This window comes from Desmodus rotundus, chromosome 9 (assembly GCF_022682495.2).
Source record: "Desmodus rotundus isolate HL8 chromosome 9, HLdesRot8A.1, whole genome shotgun sequence".
NCBI lineage: Eukaryota > Metazoa > Chordata > Mammalia > Chiroptera > Phyllostomidae > Desmodus > Desmodus rotundus.
Window position 1 is genome coordinate 58,541,120 of NC_071395.1, and position 22,128 is coordinate 58,563,247.

The following is a 22,128-nucleotide window of genomic DNA, read 5'->3' on the forward strand; positions in this document are numbered from 1 at the left end:
CTGTCTCTCTGGACAACCTGAGTACTGGTGTCTCCTCATGTCAGTTGGAGGACCAGCCCATTCGTTCTGTGACTGCGCCCTGCCCTTGACATGTGTCCTGCAATTTGACTCTCTCCCTGGCGACTGAGTTTGTTGACAATTTTTTGCCTCCATCTGCCACCTTGAACACCCTTGTATCTGTATTGTTGTGTACATGTGTAAGAATTCCTACAAGTCACATGTGGGGCAGTGTCATTTCCAACATTTGTTTTAGGAGTTTGTTGAGCATCCGTTGTGACTTTTAATGTAGTCAAATTAATTATTTCTTTCTTAGGTTGGCTGCTGTTTTGTGTCTTGTTTAAGAAATCCTGGGCATTAACTAAGCTTACTATGGTAATCATTTTGCAATATATACATATATTAAATAATTATGTTGCATACCTAAAACTGATGTGGTGTTATATATCCATTATATCTCAATAAAAAGGAAATCCTTGCATAAAAATATTCTCAATTTTCTTCTAAAACTTTAAAAAAATTACATTTTATTGATTATGCTATTACAGTTGTCCCAATTTTTTTCTCCCCTTTATCTCCCTCCTCCCTGCATTACCCTCCTAATCTCCAGCATTACCCTGCCCCTTAGTTCATGTCCATGGGTCATACACATAAGTTTTTTGGCTTCTCCATTTCCTATACTATTCTTAACCTGCCCCCCCAGTCTATTTTGTGCCTACCTATTATGCTTCTTATTCTCTGTACTACCCCTCCATTTCCCCCCCTCCCCACTGATAACTCTCTATGTGATCTCCATTTATCTGATTCTGTTCCTGTGCTAGTTGTTTGCTTAGGTTTTGTTTTTGTTTTCTAGTTTCAGTTGTTGATAGTTGTGAGCTTGTTGTCTTTTTACTGTTCACAGTTTTTGATGTTCTATTTCTTAGATAAGCCCCTTTAACATATCATAAAGGCTTGGTGATGATGAACTCCTTTAACTTGACCTTATCTGAGAAGCACTTTATCTGCCCTTCCATTCTAAATGATAGCTTTGCTGGATACAGTAATCTTGGATGTAGGCCCTTGCCTTTCACGACTTGGAATACTTCTTTCCACCCCCTTCTTGCTGCAAGGTCTCTTTTCAGAAATCAGCTGATAGTCTTATGGGAACTACTTTGTAGGTAACTGTCTCCTTTTCTCTTGCTGCTTCTAAGATTCTCTCTTTATCTTTAACCTTTGGCATTTTACTTATGATGTGTCTTGGTGTAGTCTTCTTTGGATCCCACTTGTTTGGCCCTCTGTGCTTCCTGGACTTGTATGTCTATTTCCTTTGTCAAATTATGGAAGTTTTCTTTCATTATTTTTTCAAATAAGTTTTCAATTTCTTGCTCTTCCTCTTCTCCTTCTGGCATCCCTATGATTCAGATCTTGGAGAGGTTCCCGAGTCTCTTCTTAGTCTCTCCTCGTTTTTTTGAATTCTTGTTTCTTCATTCTGTTCTGGTTGAATGTTTGTTTCTTACTTATGTTCCAAATTGTTGATTTGAACCCCTGTTTCCTTCCCTTCATTGTTGGTTCTCTATGGATTTTTATTTGTTACACTTGGTGTCACTTCATTTCTTCCTTTATGCATTTGCCATACTCAATGAGTTCTCTGAGCATCCTTATCACCAGTGTTTTGAACTCTGCATCTGATAAGTTGGTAATCTCCATTTCATTTAGTTCTTTTTCTGGGATTTTGTTCTGTTCTTTCATTTGAGCCACATTTCCTTGTTTCCTCAATTTGGCAGCCTCCCTGTATTTGTTTCTGTATACTAGGTAGAGCTGCTTTGACTCCCTGTTTTGCTGAACCTGTTAAGTTGTATGGGGCAGCACCTTAGGTATTCACCAAGAGGGGGCAACCCACTTCACTGCTTTGTGGCTCTGTATGTGGAGGTGGGGTCAGTGAGGGGACAATGCTGCTGTCTGGCTGCTGGAGGCTTGCTTGCACTCACCCCATTTCCAGTCATTTCACCCACTTCCTATATGCAACTGGAGCTCCTCCAGCCACCACCCTGGTCGTGGTTCCCAGAGTGGGTGGGTTTGTGTATGTTCTAGGACCCTGTGGGCCCTTCAACCAGATTCTCCTGAGAGACCAGCAACTTATTCTGCCACCCCAGCCCCCACAGGTTTTTACAGCCAGAAGTCATGGGTATTTATTTTCCTGGCACTGGAACCCTGGGCTGTGTGGCATGGCCTGGTGCTGGGATCACTCCCTCCCAAGGCACCCCTCCCAATCCTTATCTACCACATGTGGATGTGGGACCGCCCATTCTGCTGGCCACCTCTGCCTTGCCAGCACTGCACCATGCTTCAGATCTCCATCTCCACTCCCCTACCCATCTGGATGAATGTGGCTTCTTTAAGCCCTTGGTTGTTGGACTTCCTTACAGTTCAATTTTCTGGCAGTTCTGGGTATTTTTTGTTTTGCGGTTGTGATCCTTCTTATGGTTGTGCAAGGAAGCGAAGCATGTCTGCCCACACCTCTATCTTGACTGGTGTCACCCACAGTTCTGACCAACTGGCTGCAAATCAGGTTCCTACTACCCCTTCCTCCAGTTTCATCACTTGCTAGAACAACTCACAGAACTCAGAGAAATATGTTTACTGGTTTATCATGTGATAGAGAATGTGATACAGGATGAAGGTGAACAGCCAGAGGAAGAGGCACCTGGGGCGAGTCTGGGAGGGTCCCAACTGAAGGACCTTCTGTCCCCATGGAGTTGGGGTGTGTCACCCTCCTAACACATACAATAGATGCATTCACCTGCCCAGAAGCCCTCAGACCCCCTATTATTGGGATTTTTTGGAGACTTTCTCACGTAGTCATGATCAGTCATTAACATTTCCAGCCCCCTCCCCTCTCAGTGGCTGGGGAAAAGTTCCAGGATGCCAATCATGGGGGGTCTTTCTGGTGACCAGCCCCATCCAGGAGCCCACCCAGTGCCCTTTGTTAGAACAAAAGATGCTCACTATCATCCAGAAAATTGCAAGGGGTTTAGGAGCCTTGCACCAGGAGCTGGAGGCAGACACCAAACATGTATTTCTTTTTCTGCCACAGGGCCTGATCTGCTTCAGTGGCCTAGAGCCTGACCCTGAGCCCTGACAAGCCCTGGTTCTGTGTGACTGTTTTCTGTGAGATTCAGTGATTGCATCTGAATCTGTGGAGTTAAAGTTGTTTAATCTTTTAAAAAATATATTTTATGTATTTATTTTAGAGAGAAGGGAAAGGAGGGAGAAGAGAAGAGGGAAACATTAATCAATTGCCTCTCACACACGTCCCAGCCAGGACCCTCACCCACAACCCAGGCATGTGCTCTGATTGGGAATTGAACTGGGGATCTTTTGGTTTGTGGGATGACACCCAACCCACTGAGCCACACCAGTTAGGGCTGTTTAATCTTTTAAAGTCCAGCCCTGGCTGGTGTGACTCAGTGGCTTGGGTGCCAGCCTGTTGCTGGTTCAATTCCCAGTCAAGGCACATGCCTGGGTTGCCGGCCAAGTTCCCACTTGGGGCATGCTCATTGAGGTTTCTCTCCTCTTTCTCCCTTCCTTCCCCTCTCTCTAAAAATAAATAAATAAAATCTTTTAAAATGTCCTTTTATGAAATGCTTTGTCATGAGGCTATAAAAGTTACACTGTCAAGCACATGGGTATGACCCTGCCAATAAGCAGTAGCCAGAGTCCTAGCTGTGACAGAGCACCGTAGCCTGGGGCTTCTAGACAGTGACATTCACTTTTCACACTTCTGGAGTCTGGAAGTCCCAGATCAAGGTGCTCGTGCATTGGTGTCTGGTAAGGGCCCCTTCTGGGTTCACAGATGGCATCTTCTCACTGGGTCCTCACATGGTTGAAAGGTTGAGGGAGCTCTGTGGGGTCTCACTTGTAAGGACACGAATCACACTCATGGGGCTTCACCCTCATGACCTGGTAACTTCTGAGCACCATCCCAATGAGCATTAGCATTCAGCATAGGAATTTAGGGGACACAACCTATGGCTGAATTACTTCCCAATGTCATGTTGTGTGGTCCCTAAGTGACCCAGCAACACTTCCTCTAGCATGAGCCCCACCCTTAGCCCAGCAGGTCTGCGCTGTGTTCTTTCTGGGACAGAGGATCCCATTCATGCCTGGCCTGCCCACGAGGAAAAGCACCAACTCGCTCACCCCAAACTTAAAGGCACCCTCCCATCGGAACAGGTCAGGACATGGCTGACTCCTCCTGGGAGAGATGATGTCTAGGTGTGACTGAAGGGCAGGTACCCCACTTCTTGCTCACAACCCCCAGGCTCACTTCAGAGGGAGGCAGAGACTGCAAGCTTCCTTTCTCTGTGTTTGCCTCAGGGAAGATTTAAAAATTAAGCCAACACTTTCCTTGAACACTGATCTACTAGACGTAAACCTGTAAGACCACATCCAGAAGCTATCAGGATCATTTTGAAAGGTGGAAGCCCTCAGCTAAGTCAGAACACAGCTGGTTTTACTAGGGGAGTTCGCAGTCAGTGCAAGAGAAGCTGGGATGAGAGCCAGGTGCACCTGCTCTTGAGGGCCTGTCCTGGGGCATTGGGGGCCTCAGCCTCTGACTTCAGGCATCTGTCCCACACCTATTCCCTGTCTTTTCTTTCATAGAAAAGCTCTGCAGAGTAACCTCTGCAAAGATAAGGCGAGTTTTCTTCTAAAGCTCAGCCAGAAGTACCCAGATGCAGGCCTAAGAATGTGAACGCTGTGGTCCCGCTTGTCTGATGGGCACAGAGATGTCAGTGTCAACAAACACGACCCCAGCAGTGACAGAGTGAGCCCATGCACCATGTGGTGCAACTGTTCTGTACATTCCACTTTGAGAAATAGCATTTCCTTTCAGTTCCTCATTTCTGGCATAAATTGGCCTAAATTTGTAATAAATGAGGTTTTTTTTAAGAGTCACAAGAAAGGTGAAAATGAAGGTCCTCCATCCTTTGGTTTTGAAATGGAAAGAGGAAGGGTAACTCAGTTTCGAACTACCTTTAGGAGAATGAGAGGCTTAGAATCAGAGACCATTTTCTCCACACATTGATTTATCATTGAACAAACTTTATGAAGCAGTGTGGTATCTGTAACCTAAAGACAGGAGCAGACCAGGCGGGAGAAAGGCGACAGAGACTTCTCAGCTTTACAGTGCAACTTAACACATATTAAAACTGTGAACATGGCTCTGTTTTAAAAACTGATTAGAGAATTTCCGGCCAAGATGGAGGTGTAGGTAGATACACTTCGCTTCCTTGCACAACCAAAATGACAACAACCAATTTAAAAACAAAAAACAACCAGAACTGCCAGGAAATAGAGCTATGGAAATCCAACGATCCAGGAGTTAAAGAGGAAACGTTCATCCAGACTGGTAGGAGGGACGGAGACAGGAAGCCAGGTGTAGAGGATGCACAGCAAGGCAGTGGTTGGCAAACCAGGTGGTCCCACATTTACATGCAGATAAACCAGGAGCAACAACTGGGGAATAAGACAGACTGTGCAACCAAGTGTTCCAGAACTGGGAAAAGAAAATTTCAAAACCTCTGGCTATACAAAGCTGTGGGGGTTGTGGTGGTACGAGAAACTGCCAGTTTCACAGGAGAGTCCATTGGAGGGACCCACGGGGTCCTAGAATGTACACAAACCCAGGGAATCAGCACCAGAAGGATGCAATTTGCTTATGGGTGGCAGAGGAAGTGACTGAAAGTGGGCTGAGAGCTGAGCAAGTGGCATTGTTCCCTCTCTGACCCCTCCCCTCCAAGACAGCGCCACAATGCAACAAAGTGGGTTGCCCTGCCCTGGGAAATAGCTAAGGCTCCGCTCCTTACAGTGTAACAGGTATGCTGAGACAAAGAAATATGTCCCAAATGAAAGAACAGATCAAAAGTCCAGAAAAAGAACTAAGTAACAAGGAGATAGCCAACCTATTGGATGCAGAGTTCAAAACACTGGTAATCAGGATACTCACATAAATGATTAAGTACGGCCACAAAAAACCCCAATCCTCCCAGCAATCCCCACACTGTTGTCCGTTTCCATGAGTCCTTTTTCCTTTTGACTCAATCCCTTCCCCCGCCTTAGGTGTCATCTCTTCTCCATCTATGAGTCTGTCTATATTTTCCTTGTTAGTTCAGTTTGTTCATTAGATTCTCCATAGAGTGAAATCATACAGTATTTGTCTTTCGCTGACTGTCTTATTTCATTAGCATAATGTTCTTCAGATGCATCCATGCTGTGACAAAGGGGAAAATTTCCTTCTTTTTTACGACTGAGAAGTATTCCATTGTGTAAACATCCCACAGATGTTTTATCCACTCATCTACTAATGGACACTTGGGTTGCTTCCACATCTTGGTGATTGTAAATAATGCTTCAACGAACATAGGGGTGCTTATGTTCTTTCGAATTAAGAGTTTTGGGTTCTGGATATATTCCCAGAAGCATGATCGCTGGGTCAAAAGGCAGATTCGTTTTTAATATTTGAAGTATTTCCATACTGCTTTCCACAGTGGCTGCACCAATCTGCATTCCCACCAACAGTGCAAAAGAGTTCTCCTTTCTCTACATCCTCGCCAGCACTTGTCTGTTGATTTATTGATGATAGCCATTCTGACAGGTGTGAGGTAGTATCTCATTGTGATTTTAATTTGCATCTCTCTGATGGCTAGTGATGTTGAGCATGTTTTTATACGTTTATTGGTCAACTGTATGTCCTCTTTGGAGAAGTGTCTATTCAGGTCCTTTGCCCATTTTTTAATTGAACACTCCCGCTTCTAATGATAACCATAGTTAGTAGTTCACCAAGAGTTTTCTGGATGTTTTTCTCAGTCCTCTGTGGCTCTGACCCTGGATTGTGGGCGTGGTGGGCTGCAGGCTCTCCCTGGCCTGGGCAGGTGTCTCCCCCCTGTGACCTGCAAGGCTTCCTTACCACAAGCCCCTCTAGGTCACGCAGATGGGACTGATGTTGCAGCAGGGTTTGTTTGTATTTGTCCTCTGCTGCTCTTTCTCCTAACACCTTGGAAGGCCAGCCATTACCCAGACAGCCTTTTATGGCCATTGGGAGGAGCAGTCTCTTGTGTGGCATTTTCTTGAATCAAGTTTGGGCCTTACCACTTCTGGCACATGGTACAATTTTGCAACAACCTCCTTTTGGTAGCACTTGTCATGTCTCTAGGGTTATGCAGCCACCCTGCAGTGGGGCTCGGGGCCGACTGGCCCTGGGAGTTAGGGTCCATAGACTGGGGCTTCTACTGGGACTCAGGGCTCAACCTGGAGATGGGTGTCGCTTGCTTAGGAACAATGTCCCCAGGCCCATGCCATGGGGAGCAGGGTGGGGTCAGGACAGTGCCTGCCCCAGCATGGGGTTCACACTGAGACCCAAAAGGAGATGGCTTGTCATGCATACACACAACCAGGGTGCTGGTATACCCGCTCTTGTGTCGTGTCTCCCTCCTCTGGACGTGTTGTCCTGGGGCCCTGGCCTTGTCCTCCCAGTGCCAGCTCTCTGTGTGCCAGGGAACTGGTGGGGCCCCCTCTCTGCACCTAGCAGGGGCCCAGGAATCCTCCCAGAAGCCTGTCTGGCCCAGCATGCCCAGAGCCAGCTCCCCTTCCCTGTGTCCCTCTGCCTGGTCAGTGAGGCCAGCCAGGCTAGCAGTGCCTCCTGCCTGAGCACCCATGGTTGGTAGTCAGCCCAGGCATCCCTCTGTCCATCCCTTCCTCTTGGGCCCTCACAACCCGGCTTGGGCCCCTTCCAGTCCTGCCACACTGAGGATGTGCTAGATCTGTTTCTGGGGCTCTCACTGCTGAGTGGGGTGCCCTGAAGTCCATGCCAGGCCATAAGGGTCCTGTGCAGCCCTGCCGCTGTGCCCATGCTGTCATGCCAGGAAGGGCCTCCTGCCCTCGTCTTTCTGGCACATTCTTTTTTCCTTCAAGCCCCACCCCCTCACTGCCCCTCCTCCCCTCACCCTCAGGCTCTGAGTTTAGCCTTTCCCAGCAGAGAGGTGCTGGGGCATAGGAACCAAAAGGGGATGGGGTAACCGGACCCCCATTTGGGTTCTTTTCTTTTCATTTGATTGCTTTATTTACTGATGTGTGGTTAACTCTGGACATAAATTCAGTTCACTTTTATTTTATGTTTTAAATTTTTATTCATTTACATTTTTAAAGATTTTTATTTTAATTGTATTTTGTTGATCATGCTATTATACTTGTCCCAATTTTTACCCCTTTGCCCCCTCCACCCATCGCCCTCCACTCCCTCAGGCAGTCCCCACAAAATTGTTCATGTCCATGGGTCATGTATATCATACGTTCTTTGGCTACTCCATCTCCTGTATTGTACTTTATATCTCCATGGCTATTCTGTAACTACCTATCTGTATTCTTATTCCTCTCACTTCTGCACCCATTCTCCTACACCCCCCTCCCATCTGGCAACCATCAAAATGCTCTCTGTATCCATTATTCTATCTCCGTACTTCTCATTTTCTTAGTTTGTTTTTTAGATTTAATTGTTGGTAGATATGCATTTATTGCCATTTTATTGTTCGTAGTTTTGATTTTATTTTTCTTAAATAAGTCCCTTTAACATATTGTATAATGGTTTGGTGATGATGAACTTCAGTTTTTTCTTGTCTGGGAAGCTCTTTATCTGCCCTTCGATTCTAAATAATAGCTTTGCTGCGTAGATTAAGCTTGGCTATAGATCTCTGCTGTTTGACTTTGAATATTTCTTACCAGTTCCTTCTAGCCTGCAAAGTTTCTTTTGAGAAATCAGCTGACAGTCTATGGGAACTTCCCTGTAAATACCTACTGCTTTTCTCTTGCTGCTTTTAGGATTCTCTCTTTGTCTTTAACCTTTGGCATTTTAATAATGATGTGCCTTGGTGTGGGCCTCTTTGCGTTCATCTTCTTTGGGACTCTCTGTGCTCTCTGAAGTTGCATGTGTATTTCTTTCACCAAGTTAGGAAAGTTTTCTTTCACTATTTTTTGGGATAGATTTCCAGTTTCTTGCTCTTTCTCTTCTCCTTCTGACACCCCTATGATGCGAATGTTGGACCTCTTGAGGTTGTCCCACAGGCTGTTTATACTATCTTCATTTTTTTTGTATTCTTTTTTCTTTTTTTCTTTTTAAATATATTTATTGATTATGCTATTACAGTTGTCCCATTCCCCCCCCCCACTCCACTCCATCCTGCCCACCCACTCCCTCCCACATTCCCCCCCTATAGTTCATGTCCATGGGTCATACTTGTAAGTTCTTTGGCTTCTACATTTCCTACACTATTCTTACCCTCCCCCTGTCTATTTTCCACCTATCATCTATGCTACTTATTCTCTGTACCTTTCCCCCCCTCTCCCCCTCCCATTCCCCTATTGACAACCCTCCATGTGATCTCCATCTCTATGGTTCTGTTCCTGTTCTAGTTGTTTGCCTACTTCGCTCTCGTTTTTGTTTTAGGTGTGGTCGTTAATAACTGTGAGTTTGCTGTCATTTTTACTGTTTCTATTTTTGATCTTCTTTTTCTTAGGTAACTCCTTTTAACATTTCATATAATGAGGGCTTGGTGATGATGAACTTCTTTAACTTGACCTTATCTGAAAAGCACTTTATCTTCCCTTCCATTCTAAGTGATAGCTTTGCTGGATACAGTAATCTTGGGTGTAGGTCCTTGCGTTTAATCTTGGGTAATGTAATTATGATGTGCCTTGGTGTGTTCCTCCTTGGGTCCAGCTTCTTTGGGACTGTCTGAGCTTCCTGGACTTCCCGGAAGTCTATTTCCTTTGCCAGATTAGGGAAGTTCTCCTTCCTTATTTGTTCAAATAAGTTTTCAATTTTTTGTTCTTCCTCTTCTCCTTCTGGCACCCCTATAATTCGGATGTTGGAACATTTCGAGGTGTCCTGGAGGTTCCTAAGCCTCTCCTCATTTTTCCAAGTTCTTGTTTCTTCATTCTTTTCTGGTTGGATGTTTCTTTCTTCCTTCTGGTCCACACCGTTGATTTGAGTCCCAGTTTCCTTCTCATCACTATTGGTTCCCTGTACATTTTCCTTTGTTTCTCTTAGCATAGGCTTCATTTTTTCATCTGTTTTTCGAACAGATTCAACCAATTCTGTGAGCATCTTGATGACCAGTGTTTTGAACTGTGCATCTGATAGGTTGGCTATCTCTTCCTCACTTAGCTGTATTTTTTCTGGAGCTTTGAAGTGTTCTGTCATTTGGGCCTTTTTTTTTTTTTTTTGTCTTGTCTTGGCGCGTCTGTTACTTTAAGGGGCAGAGCCTTAGGTGTTCACCAGGGCGGGGTAACGCTGGTCACTGTGCTGTGACGCTGTACATAGGAGAGGGGCCAAGAGGGAGCAATGGCGCCTGCCTCACTCTCCTCCGGCTTTCAATCTTTCACTCCGATAGCCACAATCAAACTGGGCCCCTCTGGTGCTGGTTCCTGAGTGGGTGGGCCTGTGCACACTCTAGGCCCCTGTGGGTCTCTCCAACAACCTCTCCTGTGAGGCTGGGAGTCTCTCCTGCTGCCGCCCCAACCCCCACGGGCGTTTTCAATCAGAGGTTTCAGGCTTTATTTCCCCTGTGGTGGAGCCCTGGGTTGTGCGGTCTGCTTCGCTCCCCGCAGTTCGTCCAGTTTATCTGTGCGCAAATGTGCTACCTGCCGCTCTGCCTGCCCCGTTCTCTGCCACTCTGAGTCCGGCCCTCTGGGTTTATCTGTGCGAATGTGGGGCCACAGGGTCTGCTAGTGCTCGGACTGCCTGCGCCGTTTGTCCCACACTCCACCAGTCTCAGTCCCACCACAGCCACGTGAGTCCTCTCCACCCCGGTGCCCGTCTCCGCCCCTCCTGCCGGTCTGGATGAATGTTTATTTTCTATTTCCTTGGTGTCGGGCCCCCTTGCCGTTCGATTTTCTGTCAGTTCTGGTTGTGTGAGGAGGCGCAGTGTGTCTACCTACGCCGCCATCTTGGTTCTCCTCTTTTTTCTTCTTGTTGTTCTGATTGGTTGTTGTTTGCTTCCTTATGTTCCAAATCATTGATTTGAGTGTCAGCTTCATCCACTCTACTGTTGTTTCTCTGTAAATTGTTCTTTATTACAATTAGTGAATCCTTTGTTTCTGGCTGTATCTTTTTTGTGCTGTTGAGGTCCTCACTAAGTTCCTTGAGCATTCTTATAACTAGTGTTTTGAATTCTGCATCCGATAGATTTCTTATCTCCATTTTGTTTAGCTCTTTCTCTAGAGTTTTTTATCTGTTCTTTCATTTGGGACATGTTTCTTTGTCTCCTCATTTTGGCAGCCTCCCTGTGTTTGTTTCCATGTATTAGATAGAGCTGCTTTGATACCGTGTCTTGGTAGCATGTTCTGATGTAGTAGGTGTCCTGTAGGGTCCAGTGGCACAGCCTCCCCTAATACCCAAGCTGGGTACTTGAGGTGTGCCCTTCATGTAGGCTGAGTAAACCCTCCTCTTGTTGTTGAGCCTTGATTGCTGTTAGCAGGTCAATGGGAGGGATTTACCAAGGCTAGTCAGCTGCAAGGACTGGCTGTGACCACTGACCACCATCCTCTGCCCTCCACAGATGGCCAGCTGTACAGGGGCAGGGTGGTGGTGCTCTGACATAGTCTGTAGCTGTCCACTGGGTGTGCTGGCCCTGGGGTTTCCTGGGTGGTGCAGGCCAAGCACCACCTGTGTTCTGCCTGGGGCCACCCTGCCTGAGCTGCAAAGCAATCTGAGATGGCTGCTACTTGTGCTGGGCTTGGAGATTCCCTGGCGAAGCCAAGCTGTGAATCTAGGCTGGCTGCTGCTAGTACCAGACCTGAGGCTGCTTAGCAAGAGGTGCAGGGGACTGGGAGTTCACTGAGGCCAGCTGTTGCTTGTTTGATAGGATTTAATAAGTTGTGAAGCATAAGCCAGACCATCCATTCATATGGAAAAGTCATGGTTAACAGTTTGGGTGGCCCCTTAAGTTGGGTGGGAAGGAGTCTCAGGGAATCTCTAGGACAGGGCAAACTGTGCTGGCCAGGTTGGTGAAGTCTCAGATATGGCACCAGCCTGCCAGCTCTGTGCCTCTGTGGGGGAGGGAGGGAGTGGGAGAGGGCTCAGAAAAGGGACAATGACCTCTGCTCGCCTTCCTGTCTGGGAGAAAGCTTCTCCCCAGTTCTTGCCTTGATGTAAGACACTTCAATTCCTCCCTGCATGCCACTGGTGCCTTTTAAGCTGATACTGTGGTGTTGGAGCTCCGAGGGACTGAGACTGAGTAAGTCCATGTGTGGGTTCTTTAAGAGGAACTGCTTGGGACTCCAGAAGCAGTTTCTTCTGTCAACTCAATCTCTGCTGGTTTTTGCAGCCAGAACTTATGGGGACTTATCATCTTCCTGGCACTGGAACCCTGGGCAGGGGGTCCTAGTGTGGTGCTAGGACTTCTTGCTCTTGAAATATCCTTCCCAAATTTTTATCCACCACATGTACATGTGGAAACAGCCTGTTCTGTGTCTCTGCCCCTCTTACCAGTCTTGGTGTGACTTCTTTAATTCCGTAGTTGTCAGACTTCCATTCTACTCAACTTCTGACAGTTCTGAGTGATTGTTGTTCTATCTTTTAGTTGTAATTTTGACGTGGTTGTGGGAGGAGGTGATCTGTGTTTACTTATGCCGCCATCTTGACTGGAAGTGTCCTAAAGATTATTCATTTATTTTAGAGAGAAGGGAAGGGAGGGAGATAGGGAGGAAAAGAAACATCCATGTGTGAGAAAATCATAGATCATAGCCAGATCAATTAGAGCTAAATTTTTATTTTTTGAGAGAGAGAGAGAGAGAGAGAGAGGATGGTTGTTCCACTTTTTTATGCATTCATTGGTTGCTTCTTGTGTGTTCCCTGACTGGGGATTGAATCTGCAACCTTGGCGTATCTGGATGATGCTGTAACCAAGTGAGCCCCCCAGCCAGGGCCAAGTCAGTTCATTTTTAAATGGATGCGTAGCACTCACTGGCCAGTAATGCAATTATTCATTTTAACATTGATGGGCATTTGGGTTTTTTCCAAAGTTTTTCCATCAAAAACAACGGTGTGATTAAAAACTCTTCTGTCAGCTACAAGCTGGATGCTCATATGCGCTGACTTCAAACTATTTGTCTTTATACCTCCCCAGAATTTCTAACCCCTTACATACTTTCTTCAAAACTAAGCTCTGGACTTTATTTGAATTTCACCTGTTTACACACTAATGTCCCTTCTTTGTTCCAGGATGCCATGCAGAATGTGTGGATGCTGGCTTATCCCATCGCCCTGTCCTGGTCTGTTGTCATCTCTACTCAGGAAAAACCCAGTGAAGCCCTGTCTGTGTGTAAACTTGACCACATCATGGCAATCACCCTGTGCCTCAGTTTGTGCTGCTGTAGAAGGAGGAGCCTGTGGTTGGGGACCTAGTGAAATCATCATGTGAAGCCCTGGGAAGTTTCCCATATTGGATATGCACTGGCTTCACAAGAGAGTCACACTCTATAAACATCTTCCCTTTGGCACATTACAAGGGAATTAAATGCTCTTCCCCCAGAATGTACAACTGCATCTTCATAAGAATTCATGTATAATGACATGAGGGACACCCTGGGAACCACTTGGTTTTGCATCCACTTCCCTGATGATGGGAGTGTTGGTCTGAGGACCCTGGTGGGTGGAGAAGGTAGTCAGGGCTCAGGGACCCTCATGCAGGGGTCTCCCCAGAGAGAGACAGACGGACAGGCAGACAGACCATTTAAGCCTCAGAGGACCTAGTGGGTAAGAGGAGTCGACTCTCACTCCCAAGTCCAGTGAGATAAACCTCATAGTTTCCATGGCTGCAATGGTTCATGGATTGTTGATGACACGACGTTGGCCCAAGGCACAGGATCCCCTGCAGGAACAGGAAAAGAAGAGTGTGAACATTCAGTGCATGCCCAGGGATACATTCACAGGAGGTCCACTGGTTGTAGCTAGTGACATGGGATGCGTCCACAAGCCAAAGAGTAAGGCGGGGCTTAAAGACACAGTGGTCAAGGGATGCTTGTTCTCCCATTTCCTGGGACTGAAGACAGAGACCTATCATGTGACCTGACTGGGATGAGTAACCCAGTAAGAGTGATAAGTAAGAGATAGCACAGAAAAGGAGGGTGAACTCTAGGGGACACAGGGCAGGAGGACGAGGGAGGAGGAGGGTGAGCTGTAGGGGACGTAGGACAGGAGGAGAATGGAGGAGGAGGGTGTGGGACCAGGACCTCCTTGTGACAATAGTATCTATAGTGATGATTACCTGAGTTTTCCCAAAGCACCAGGCCTCTGGGTGAGCAGACAGCTGGTAGGCGGCATCTCCTGCTGTTCAGCCCAGCGAGGGTGGGGCAATGAGGCCTTGTGCCCTCCTCGCAGGAATCTCGCCAAGCCTTGGTGGGCAGAGCCACTTGGGAGCCTGCAGGACTTCCCCCTGATCTGTGCAGTGGATGTGCTTCGAAGAGACAAATGGCAGAGCCCAGTGGACACAGCAGGCAGGGTGTGGTTAGGGGCCATCCATGAGCTTCTGAGGAAGCAGGGCTGGCCTCCTGGGGTTTCCCCTCACTGCTCTCAGCTCTCAGTTCTATGTAAAAAGGGTAAAATGCCAACGTTGAGCCTCCTCTGGACCTCATTTTTTCCAGGCCACAATGGACGTCCCCCCTGGGCCTCCCATGGTAGTGTCTCCAGAGGTGTGCAGTGCGAGTGTGCACACACGTGCAGCAGCTGTGGGTCACCAGGGCCATGCTGTGGGGGGTAAGCCCTCCTGTGGGGTTTTCCTTCCTTCCTGGGTACTATGGATCAGATGTGTCCCCTCAAATTTCCATGTTGAAGTTCTGCCCCACACTGTGACATGTTAGGAGGAAGTAGGGTTAGGTGAGGTCCTGAGATGGGCCTTCACAGTGGGGTCAGTGTCCTCACAAGAAGAGGAGGGATCAGAACTCTCTCCACCACACTGGGACACAGCAAGATGTTCTCTGTGACCCAGGAAGGGAACCTCAGTAGACAATAATCTGCCAGCACCTTCATTAGGACTTTCTGCCTCCAGAACTGTGAGCCATAAATGGTCTTTAAGCCCGCAGTCTCCGGGGTTTGTTATGGCGACTCAAGATGACCAAGACCTTGGGACCATCCCCCAGGTGACCAAGGAGAGGCCTTGGGTCAGGTAGGGTGCAGGGGATCTGTCCTGGGGATGGACACGCAGGATGTAGGCAGGGGCAGATGATGTTGGTGGCCTTAGAAAGGCTGCCTCTTCCCTGTCTCCGTGGCCCTGGCCCAAGGACAAGAAGTCAGTGTTCCAGGCTGCCCAGGAAGGCATGGGAGCTTGGCCTGGAGTCAGAGGGGCCACCTGGTAGGAGTCCTGGGGCCTCTCTCAGGAAGGGGCCAGCCCCTGCTCCCAGGGCCCTTGTCAGAATGAGGAGGTCCTCCTTGCAGGGAACCTCCTCTGAAGGCAGAGCCAGGGCAGGACCCCGAGGCAGCCCTTGTACCCTCCCTGAGCCCAAGGCATTCCCTGCAGGTGTGATTGTGGGCTGACCACCACCACGGGGTGCTGCTCTGTTCCCCTACCTAACCCCCGCATCAAGGCATGTGTCACAACCCGGCACACAGCCCAGGTCCTGCAGCCCCCACATTCCCTTGCACTGGTGGGGAAACCATGGTCTGAGTGCAGACCGGTCACCCAGTGCAACCAGTGTCTTCGCTCAGCCAGTGATTTGCCCCTGGATGGACCCTGATCCCCTGGGTATGGTCTCGGGTCCCTCCTGGGGGTGGTCCCTGCTCTCTTGGGCTCCTTCACAGCCTGCACTCCAAGGTGCTGATCTGAGGAGGGCTCCCAACCAGCTGGGGCTCCTTCCCCACCAGCACCATCACTTCACCTTCCCCCACCCTGAGCCTTTGCCCTTTGCCTACCTAGGGCCTGGGATGAAACACAATCGGGGCAGTGACAGCTAGGCTATTTTGAAGTTGGGCTGGGCTCTCTGGCTGGTGGTGGGGGCAGGGTAGGGGCGGGCCCAGCCTTCTCCCTCTGACAGCATCCGCCTGTCCTCTGTCCCTCTCCAGTCTGAGGGCCGGCCAGAGTGCAGGCTGCTGGGCAGGATCCGTGTTGGTCCTGAGTCCTGAGAGGGGGGTGAGACCTGGTGGCCCCTGCCCCACCGTCTGAGCCCCCGGCCTGGGTTCTGCTCTGAGTCCCCGGTTGAGACAGGTGAGAAGGCAGAGTGGGCAGAGGTAGGAGCCATCCCATAAGCCCCCCAGCAGAGTGGCTTGGTTGAAGGTCATGGCTCTGGTGATAGAGGAGCCTGGGGTAGGGTCCGGCTAGTCTGTGCTGCTCCTTGGTTGGGGGCCTGGATCCCAGCTCCTGCCCCGTCAGTGACCTGAGCCGGGTCCCCACTCATGGAGGGAGCAACCAGGCTGGGAGGTTGGGGCTGTGTGCCCCATCTCGGTCCATCGGTGGCCTGGGGGTCCGTCTAGCCCTGCCCCCATCTTGGCTGAGATGGATGCCTGCTGACAGCTGGGGCTATTTTGGGACTGTTGGCTCACTAGTGAGGACAGCCAGAGGAATAGTGACACCTGACTCCAGGAAAGAATTTCCCTGTGGTGAGCAGGAAGCCAGGCTTAGTGGTCTGGGGGGCGAAGGTCCTGGAACTGCCCTTGAAGTCTTTTCTGGAAGGGCGAGGGCAGCAGGGTGGGGAGAGAGCCAGGAGGGTTCTGCTGTTGGGTTGGAGCCACCTCTGACCCTGGGAGTCTGGGGCCCTGGGAGGGGTGGGGAGCGACTCCAGGTGGGGGTCTCAGTGCTGGAGTGAGGCTCCTGCCAGTGTCCATCTGGGACCTCAGGGGATCCACAGGAAGCATCCTTTCCAGTCAGGTGTCTGTCGGAGGGAGGAAGGGTCTCCTGGGAGGCTGGGGCTGAGGTCCTGCTGGGCCCCTACCTGAGGCTTGTTTCTGCCAACGTAGCAACAGGAAGGAGGAGGCCACTGCACGTGTCCCTGTGCCCAGGGGTTGCTTCGTGTGGTCCCTCCGCTAGTTGACCTGAACATGGGCAGCTGTGGAGTCCTTGGACATGTGCTTGGGGCACTTGGCCCTGCTGACCGCTGGGGATGCCTGCCCTGCGAGGTTGCAGTGGGGCTCTGAGGCTGTTGCATCTGGGTGGGCCTCCTCAGACCCCATGGGGTCTGCCACATCAAGGGTAGGGAATGCAGGCCCTAGGCGGGGAGCAGGTCATCAGCAGAGTCCCCAGTGGCCTTAGAGAATCTCAGGGTCTCTGCCCACCCTTGTCAGGCCAGGGGCAGCTTGTACACCTCCTGGGGCTGGGGTGGCTCCTACTAAGCATGTAAGAGATGGGAGCTCTCTCCCTGACCTTCTGGCCCCAGAGTCCCAGGCTGTGGAGGTGGCTCCCTGCCCCCCACCCCCACATGCTCACTCAGGAGCCAGGAGCAGCTTCTCTGGCGCCTGCTCTGCGTGTGTGGGGGTGGGGGAGGATGGGGGTGTCCTGCCTTGGGGAACCCACACACTGACTATGATTTGGGGTGGCCACTGGGAATAGCTCTGGGTCCCAGGAGACCTGGTGTCAAAGTAATCCTTCCCCAGAGGAATGCTGAGGCCCACGGCGTCTGTGGAGGTGGGGCTTCTGTGGCTGCCTGCCCAGGTCCTCCCAGGCCCTTCTGGCCAGGCTGAGTGGGGTTGGCTATTGGGGTCGGGGACAGAGGTGCTGACTGCACAGTGAGTCAGCAGGCTGGTCTGGGCTCAGCCACCTCGAGGGGGATTAGGGGGATTAGATCCTGAATCACAGGGCCAGGAGCAGAGGATCCAGATACACCCTCTATCCTCCAGGGTGGGCAGCCCATGCCCCGAAGTTTGCAGGCTCAGCTCCCGGGATGGAGGGGGTTAAAGTGCTTGGGGCCAGCTGGAGCCCAGGGAGGCCCACTGTTCTTACAGAAGCCCCCATAGGGAGGACCTGGTGCTGTGTTGGGAGCAGTGGGGGTGACCCCAAGTAGGTGGATGCCAGCACCATCCAGGGCATTTAGCACTGATGGTGCCAGCCCTGCCCACACAGGGTGCCCAGACAATGAAGCCACAGAGTCAAAATGTTGTTTCCCGTTGCCACCGCCACCACACTTACTGACTCCAGGTTGGATCCAGCTAACTGGTCTGGCTGTCTCAGCCTGGAGGTCCCTGGCTTTTCCTGGGGGGTCCTCTGCTGTCCTCTGCAGGCACACTGCTGACTGTGCTGCCCAATAGTCCTGCTCCAAGCTCTGAAGGGAGGAGAAAGGGGCTCACAGTGAGGGGCCCGGCAGCCTGGTGGGCTAGGGGCACTGTCCTATTAGGAAGAGCTCGGCTGCAGCATTTCCATTTCTTTCCTGATTTCTTCTGATGGGCACAATCCCCCAGGGATTGAGGGGGTAGGGGACCCCAGGAGAGGTGAGGTGCCCCCTGGCCCAGGGTGGCTGCAGGTGGGACAGACCTGTGCACAAGAATCCCTATGGGCACCACTGGGCAAGGGGGCCTGAGTTGCACACAGACCCATGTGGGGCCCAAAGTCTTAGGGAGGAGGAAGAACAGGGGCAAAGGGAGGTGAAGGCAGCACTCTGGGCCCAGGGCTCGAGGAGAGCCTGTGACCTCTGGGGTGCCACAGTCAGAGAGATGGGGACAGGCCAGCAGTGGACACCCACCATGGGCCTCCCATGGCCAAGCCCTATTCTGGAGCAAAGAGACCCCCACTCACTGAGTGGAGTAGACATAGACAGACTGCAGTTTCTGGCCCCAGGAGGCAGCAGTGTGTGGAAGGGAGGGGACAGGACACTTGAGGCAGTTGGAGTGGCTAGGAGCACACAGCAGGTCTGCTTAGCAATGTATTGCCTGGCTGGTGCAGGAAGAGGCTGGTGCCACAGCAAGATGACTCACAGGGAGGGGACAGCCCGGATGTTGGTACGGTGTTCTGGAACAGGTGCTCAGCTAGTCCTGGGGTCTGGACAGTGGGACTGAAGCTGAGGGGAGAGGCTGGAGCTACTCACCTATTAGGAGAACCCATTTGGGGTGGAGTTAGACCCCAAGAGCTCAGAAAGAGGTAAATCTGCACTTGTGAACCACCATGCCTTCTGATGCAGCCTGAGCAGGCATCTACCTGGGTTAAACTGGGTTCTCCAAGCAGCGGTGGATGGGTGAGGTGGCAGGGTGGAACAGAGGTGGTGGGCTCAGAATGTGTCAGAGGCTCATCTCCACTATGACCTTTCCCACCCATCTCGTAGGTCACCGCCCTCCCCCACCCCTTCCACCATGGATCACTCCTCATTCAGCGGCGCACCCCGATTCCTGACCCGGCCCAAGGCCTTTGTGGTGTCTGTGGGTAAGGACGCCACGCTGAGCTGCCAGATTGTGGGCAACCCTACGCCGCAGGTGAGCTGGGAAAAGGACCAGCAGCCGGTGGAGGCAGGCTCTCGCTTCCGGCTGGCCCAGGACGGCGACCAGTACCGCCTCACTATCCTGGACCTGGCTCTAGGCGACAGCGGACAGTACGTGTGCCGCGCGCGCAACGCCATCGGTGAGGCCTTCGCAGCCGTGGGCCTCCAGGTGAACGCCGAGGCCGCGTGCGCGGAGCAGGCGCCCCACTTCTTGCTGCGGCCCACGTCCATCCACGTGCGCGAGGGCGCGGAGGCTACCTTCCGCTGCCGCGTGCGCGGATCTCCACCTATGGCAGTGAGCTGGGCCAAGGATGGGAGGCGCCTGGGAGCTCCTGATGCCCCGCGAATGACAGTGGAGGCCAGTGGCGAGGCGAGCGCACTGCGCATCCAGGACGCGCGGCCGCGCGACGGCGGAACCTACACGGTGCGCGCTGAGAACCCACTGGGCACCGCCAGCGCCGACGCTGCGCTCACAGTGGACGCGGACACTGACTCGGCAGGCCCGCCCGGGGCTTCTACGGCCGCGCTCTTGGCGCACCTGCAGCGGCGGCGCGAGGCCATGCGGACTGAGGGAGCCCCGACCTCGCCACCAAGCTCGGGCACCCGCACCTGCACGGTGACCGAGGGCAAGCACGCGCGCCTCAGCTGCTACGTGACGGGTGAGCCCAAGCCCGAGACGGTGTGGAAGAAGGATGGGCAGTTGGTGGCTGAGGGCCGGCGACATGTGGTGTACGAGGACGCTCAGGAAAACTTCGTGCTCAAGATTCTCTTCTGCAAGCAGTCGGACCGTGGCCTCTACACCTGCACAGCATCCAACCTCGTGGGCCAAACCTACAGCTCCGTTCTGGTCGTTGTTCGAGGTGAGCTGGGGCGCCTCGTACCCCTGCTGTAGCCACTGCCGCTGAGTGCCGGCACGGCATCTCTAGGTCTGTCAGGTAGTGAATGCGGAGCTGGAAGCCCAGGCGGCTCTCCCTTTAACCCGCCCTCAAAATGCGGGCAGCACCAGGATGACCCTGAGCCCGTCCCCCGTCTTTGTGAGTAACAAGAGTAGAAGAGAATGCTCTTGTCACCAGTACTCCCTCCCCATGGGAGCCCGGTAGCTGAGCCTGCCCTGGATGCTGACCGGGTCTCCCTGTCAAAGAGCGAAGGAGAGCGGAGTGTTCGGGGCCAGAGGTCACTGTGCAGCAGGAGGCGGCTCTGGCCAGTTTGCAGGCTCCTGTTTGCAGGCCCAGGCAGGTGTGGGCAGCAGGGCCAGGTTTTGCTGGGAGGCTCATTTATTCTTCACTCTTACAACACTGGCCTCTCTAGTCCGGGGAGTCTTGCCTCCACCTTCTCTCACACGTGTCACCGCTGTAGGATCTCAGACAGGGGGGCTGGGCATGTTAATCTTTGCACTTGTGTATCAGTTTCCTCATTCCTGTCGGTAAATGCCCCCCTATTCCAGTGGTCCCTGGGAAGCTGGAAACACGAGTGTGGTGGCAGGGCCTTGGCCTGAAGCCAGCGCCCAGAGAATGAGCATTTCTCTAAGGTCTTGGTCTTGCTGCCTAGCTGCTGGGCTGGCGGCAGGGGTCTGCTCAGGGGACTGTGGCACTTATTGCTTCTTTTCTCTTCCAGATTTCTTATATTTGGGAAGAGAGGTTATTTTCTTTAATTTCTGTCCCCTTTCCCTGTCCTTCTCCTCTTCCTTTCTTAGCTCTCCCACTCACACTCTGCCCTGCAGCCCCTCCCACCCCTACCTCCTGCCCCCACCTCAGCACCTACTTGCCCTTAGCCTGCACTGCCCCTACCATCCTTTCCCTCTCCCAACCTCTAGGTGCCCCCACCCACGTCCCCCCTTCCCTGCCTAGTAGCCCACCACCCCATCCTGTTCATCCCTCTCCCCATAGAACCTGCGGTGCCCTTCAAGACCCGACTGCAGGACCTGGAGGTGCAGGAGAAGGGGTCGGCCACGTTCCGGTGTGAGGTGCCACTGTTGGCCACGCAGGCCCTGTGGTACAAGGAAGACATGAGGCTGTGGGCCAGCACCAAGTATGCCATTGAGGAGGAGGGCACAGAGCGCCGGCTGACTGTGCACAACACCTCAGCTGACGATGACGCTGTGTACATCTGCGAGACGGCTGAGGGCAGTCGCACTGTGGCTGAGCTCGTAGTACTAGGTGGGTGGGTGGGGACCACTTGAAAGGGGATGTGGAGTGTGGGAAGGGCCCATGAGACTGGAGGGGTGGCTGGCAAGGTCTGGTTTGACTAGCCCCTGGCTCTTCCACACCCTAGGCAACCTCACCCGAAAGCTCCCAAGAAAGACAGTGGTGCGAGTGGGGGACACAGCCCTGTTCTGCGTGGAGCTGGCCAGGCCAGAGGGCCCTGTCCACTGGCTCTGGAACCAGGAAGAGGTGGTGGCTGGGGGTCGCATAGCCATCACCACTGAAGGCACATGCCACACGCTGACCATTGCCCAGTGCAGCCTGGAAGATGTGGGTGAGGTGGCCTTTGTGGCTGGGGACTGCCGGACATCCACGCAGTTCTGTGTGTCGGGTAAGGGCTTGGGGAGTGTCTCTCCAAAGGAAGCAGTGCCCCTTGCCACCATTCAGGTGCTGGGTCCACTGCTGACCCCGTGTGTGCTCTGTGGCTTCAGGAAGGGCATGGGGCACATCGAGTTTAGGCTGTAGCTCCGGTTACTTAGACCCTAATTGTTTGCAACCCTTTTTC

The 22,128-nt window shown here is 51.7% G+C and overlaps 1 protein-coding gene across 5 annotated transcripts in view; it reads left to right on the top strand.

Annotated features, from left to right (window-relative positions):
- The first annotated feature begins 16,095 nt into the window (after positions 1 to 16,095).
- Positions 16,096 to 22,128, top strand: part of OBSCN (obscurin, cytoskeletal calmodulin and titin-interacting RhoGEF) — a 104,792-nt gene continuing 98,759 nt past the window's right edge. For all 5 annotated transcript variants that reach the window (XM_071219246.1, XM_071219247.1, XM_071219248.1 and 2 more), the window contains exons 1-4: positions 16,096 to 16,229; positions 19,270 to 20,282; positions 21,309 to 21,578; positions 21,694 to 21,954. In XM_071219246.1, the coding sequence (XP_071075347.1) occupies positions 19,298 to 20,282; positions 21,309 to 21,578; positions 21,694 to 21,954 (1,516 nt within the window). In that variant the 5' untranslated portion in view covers positions 16,096 to 16,229; positions 19,270 to 19,297. The remainder of the gene's footprint in view (positions 16,230 to 19,269; positions 20,283 to 21,308; positions 21,579 to 21,693; positions 21,955 to 22,128) is intronic.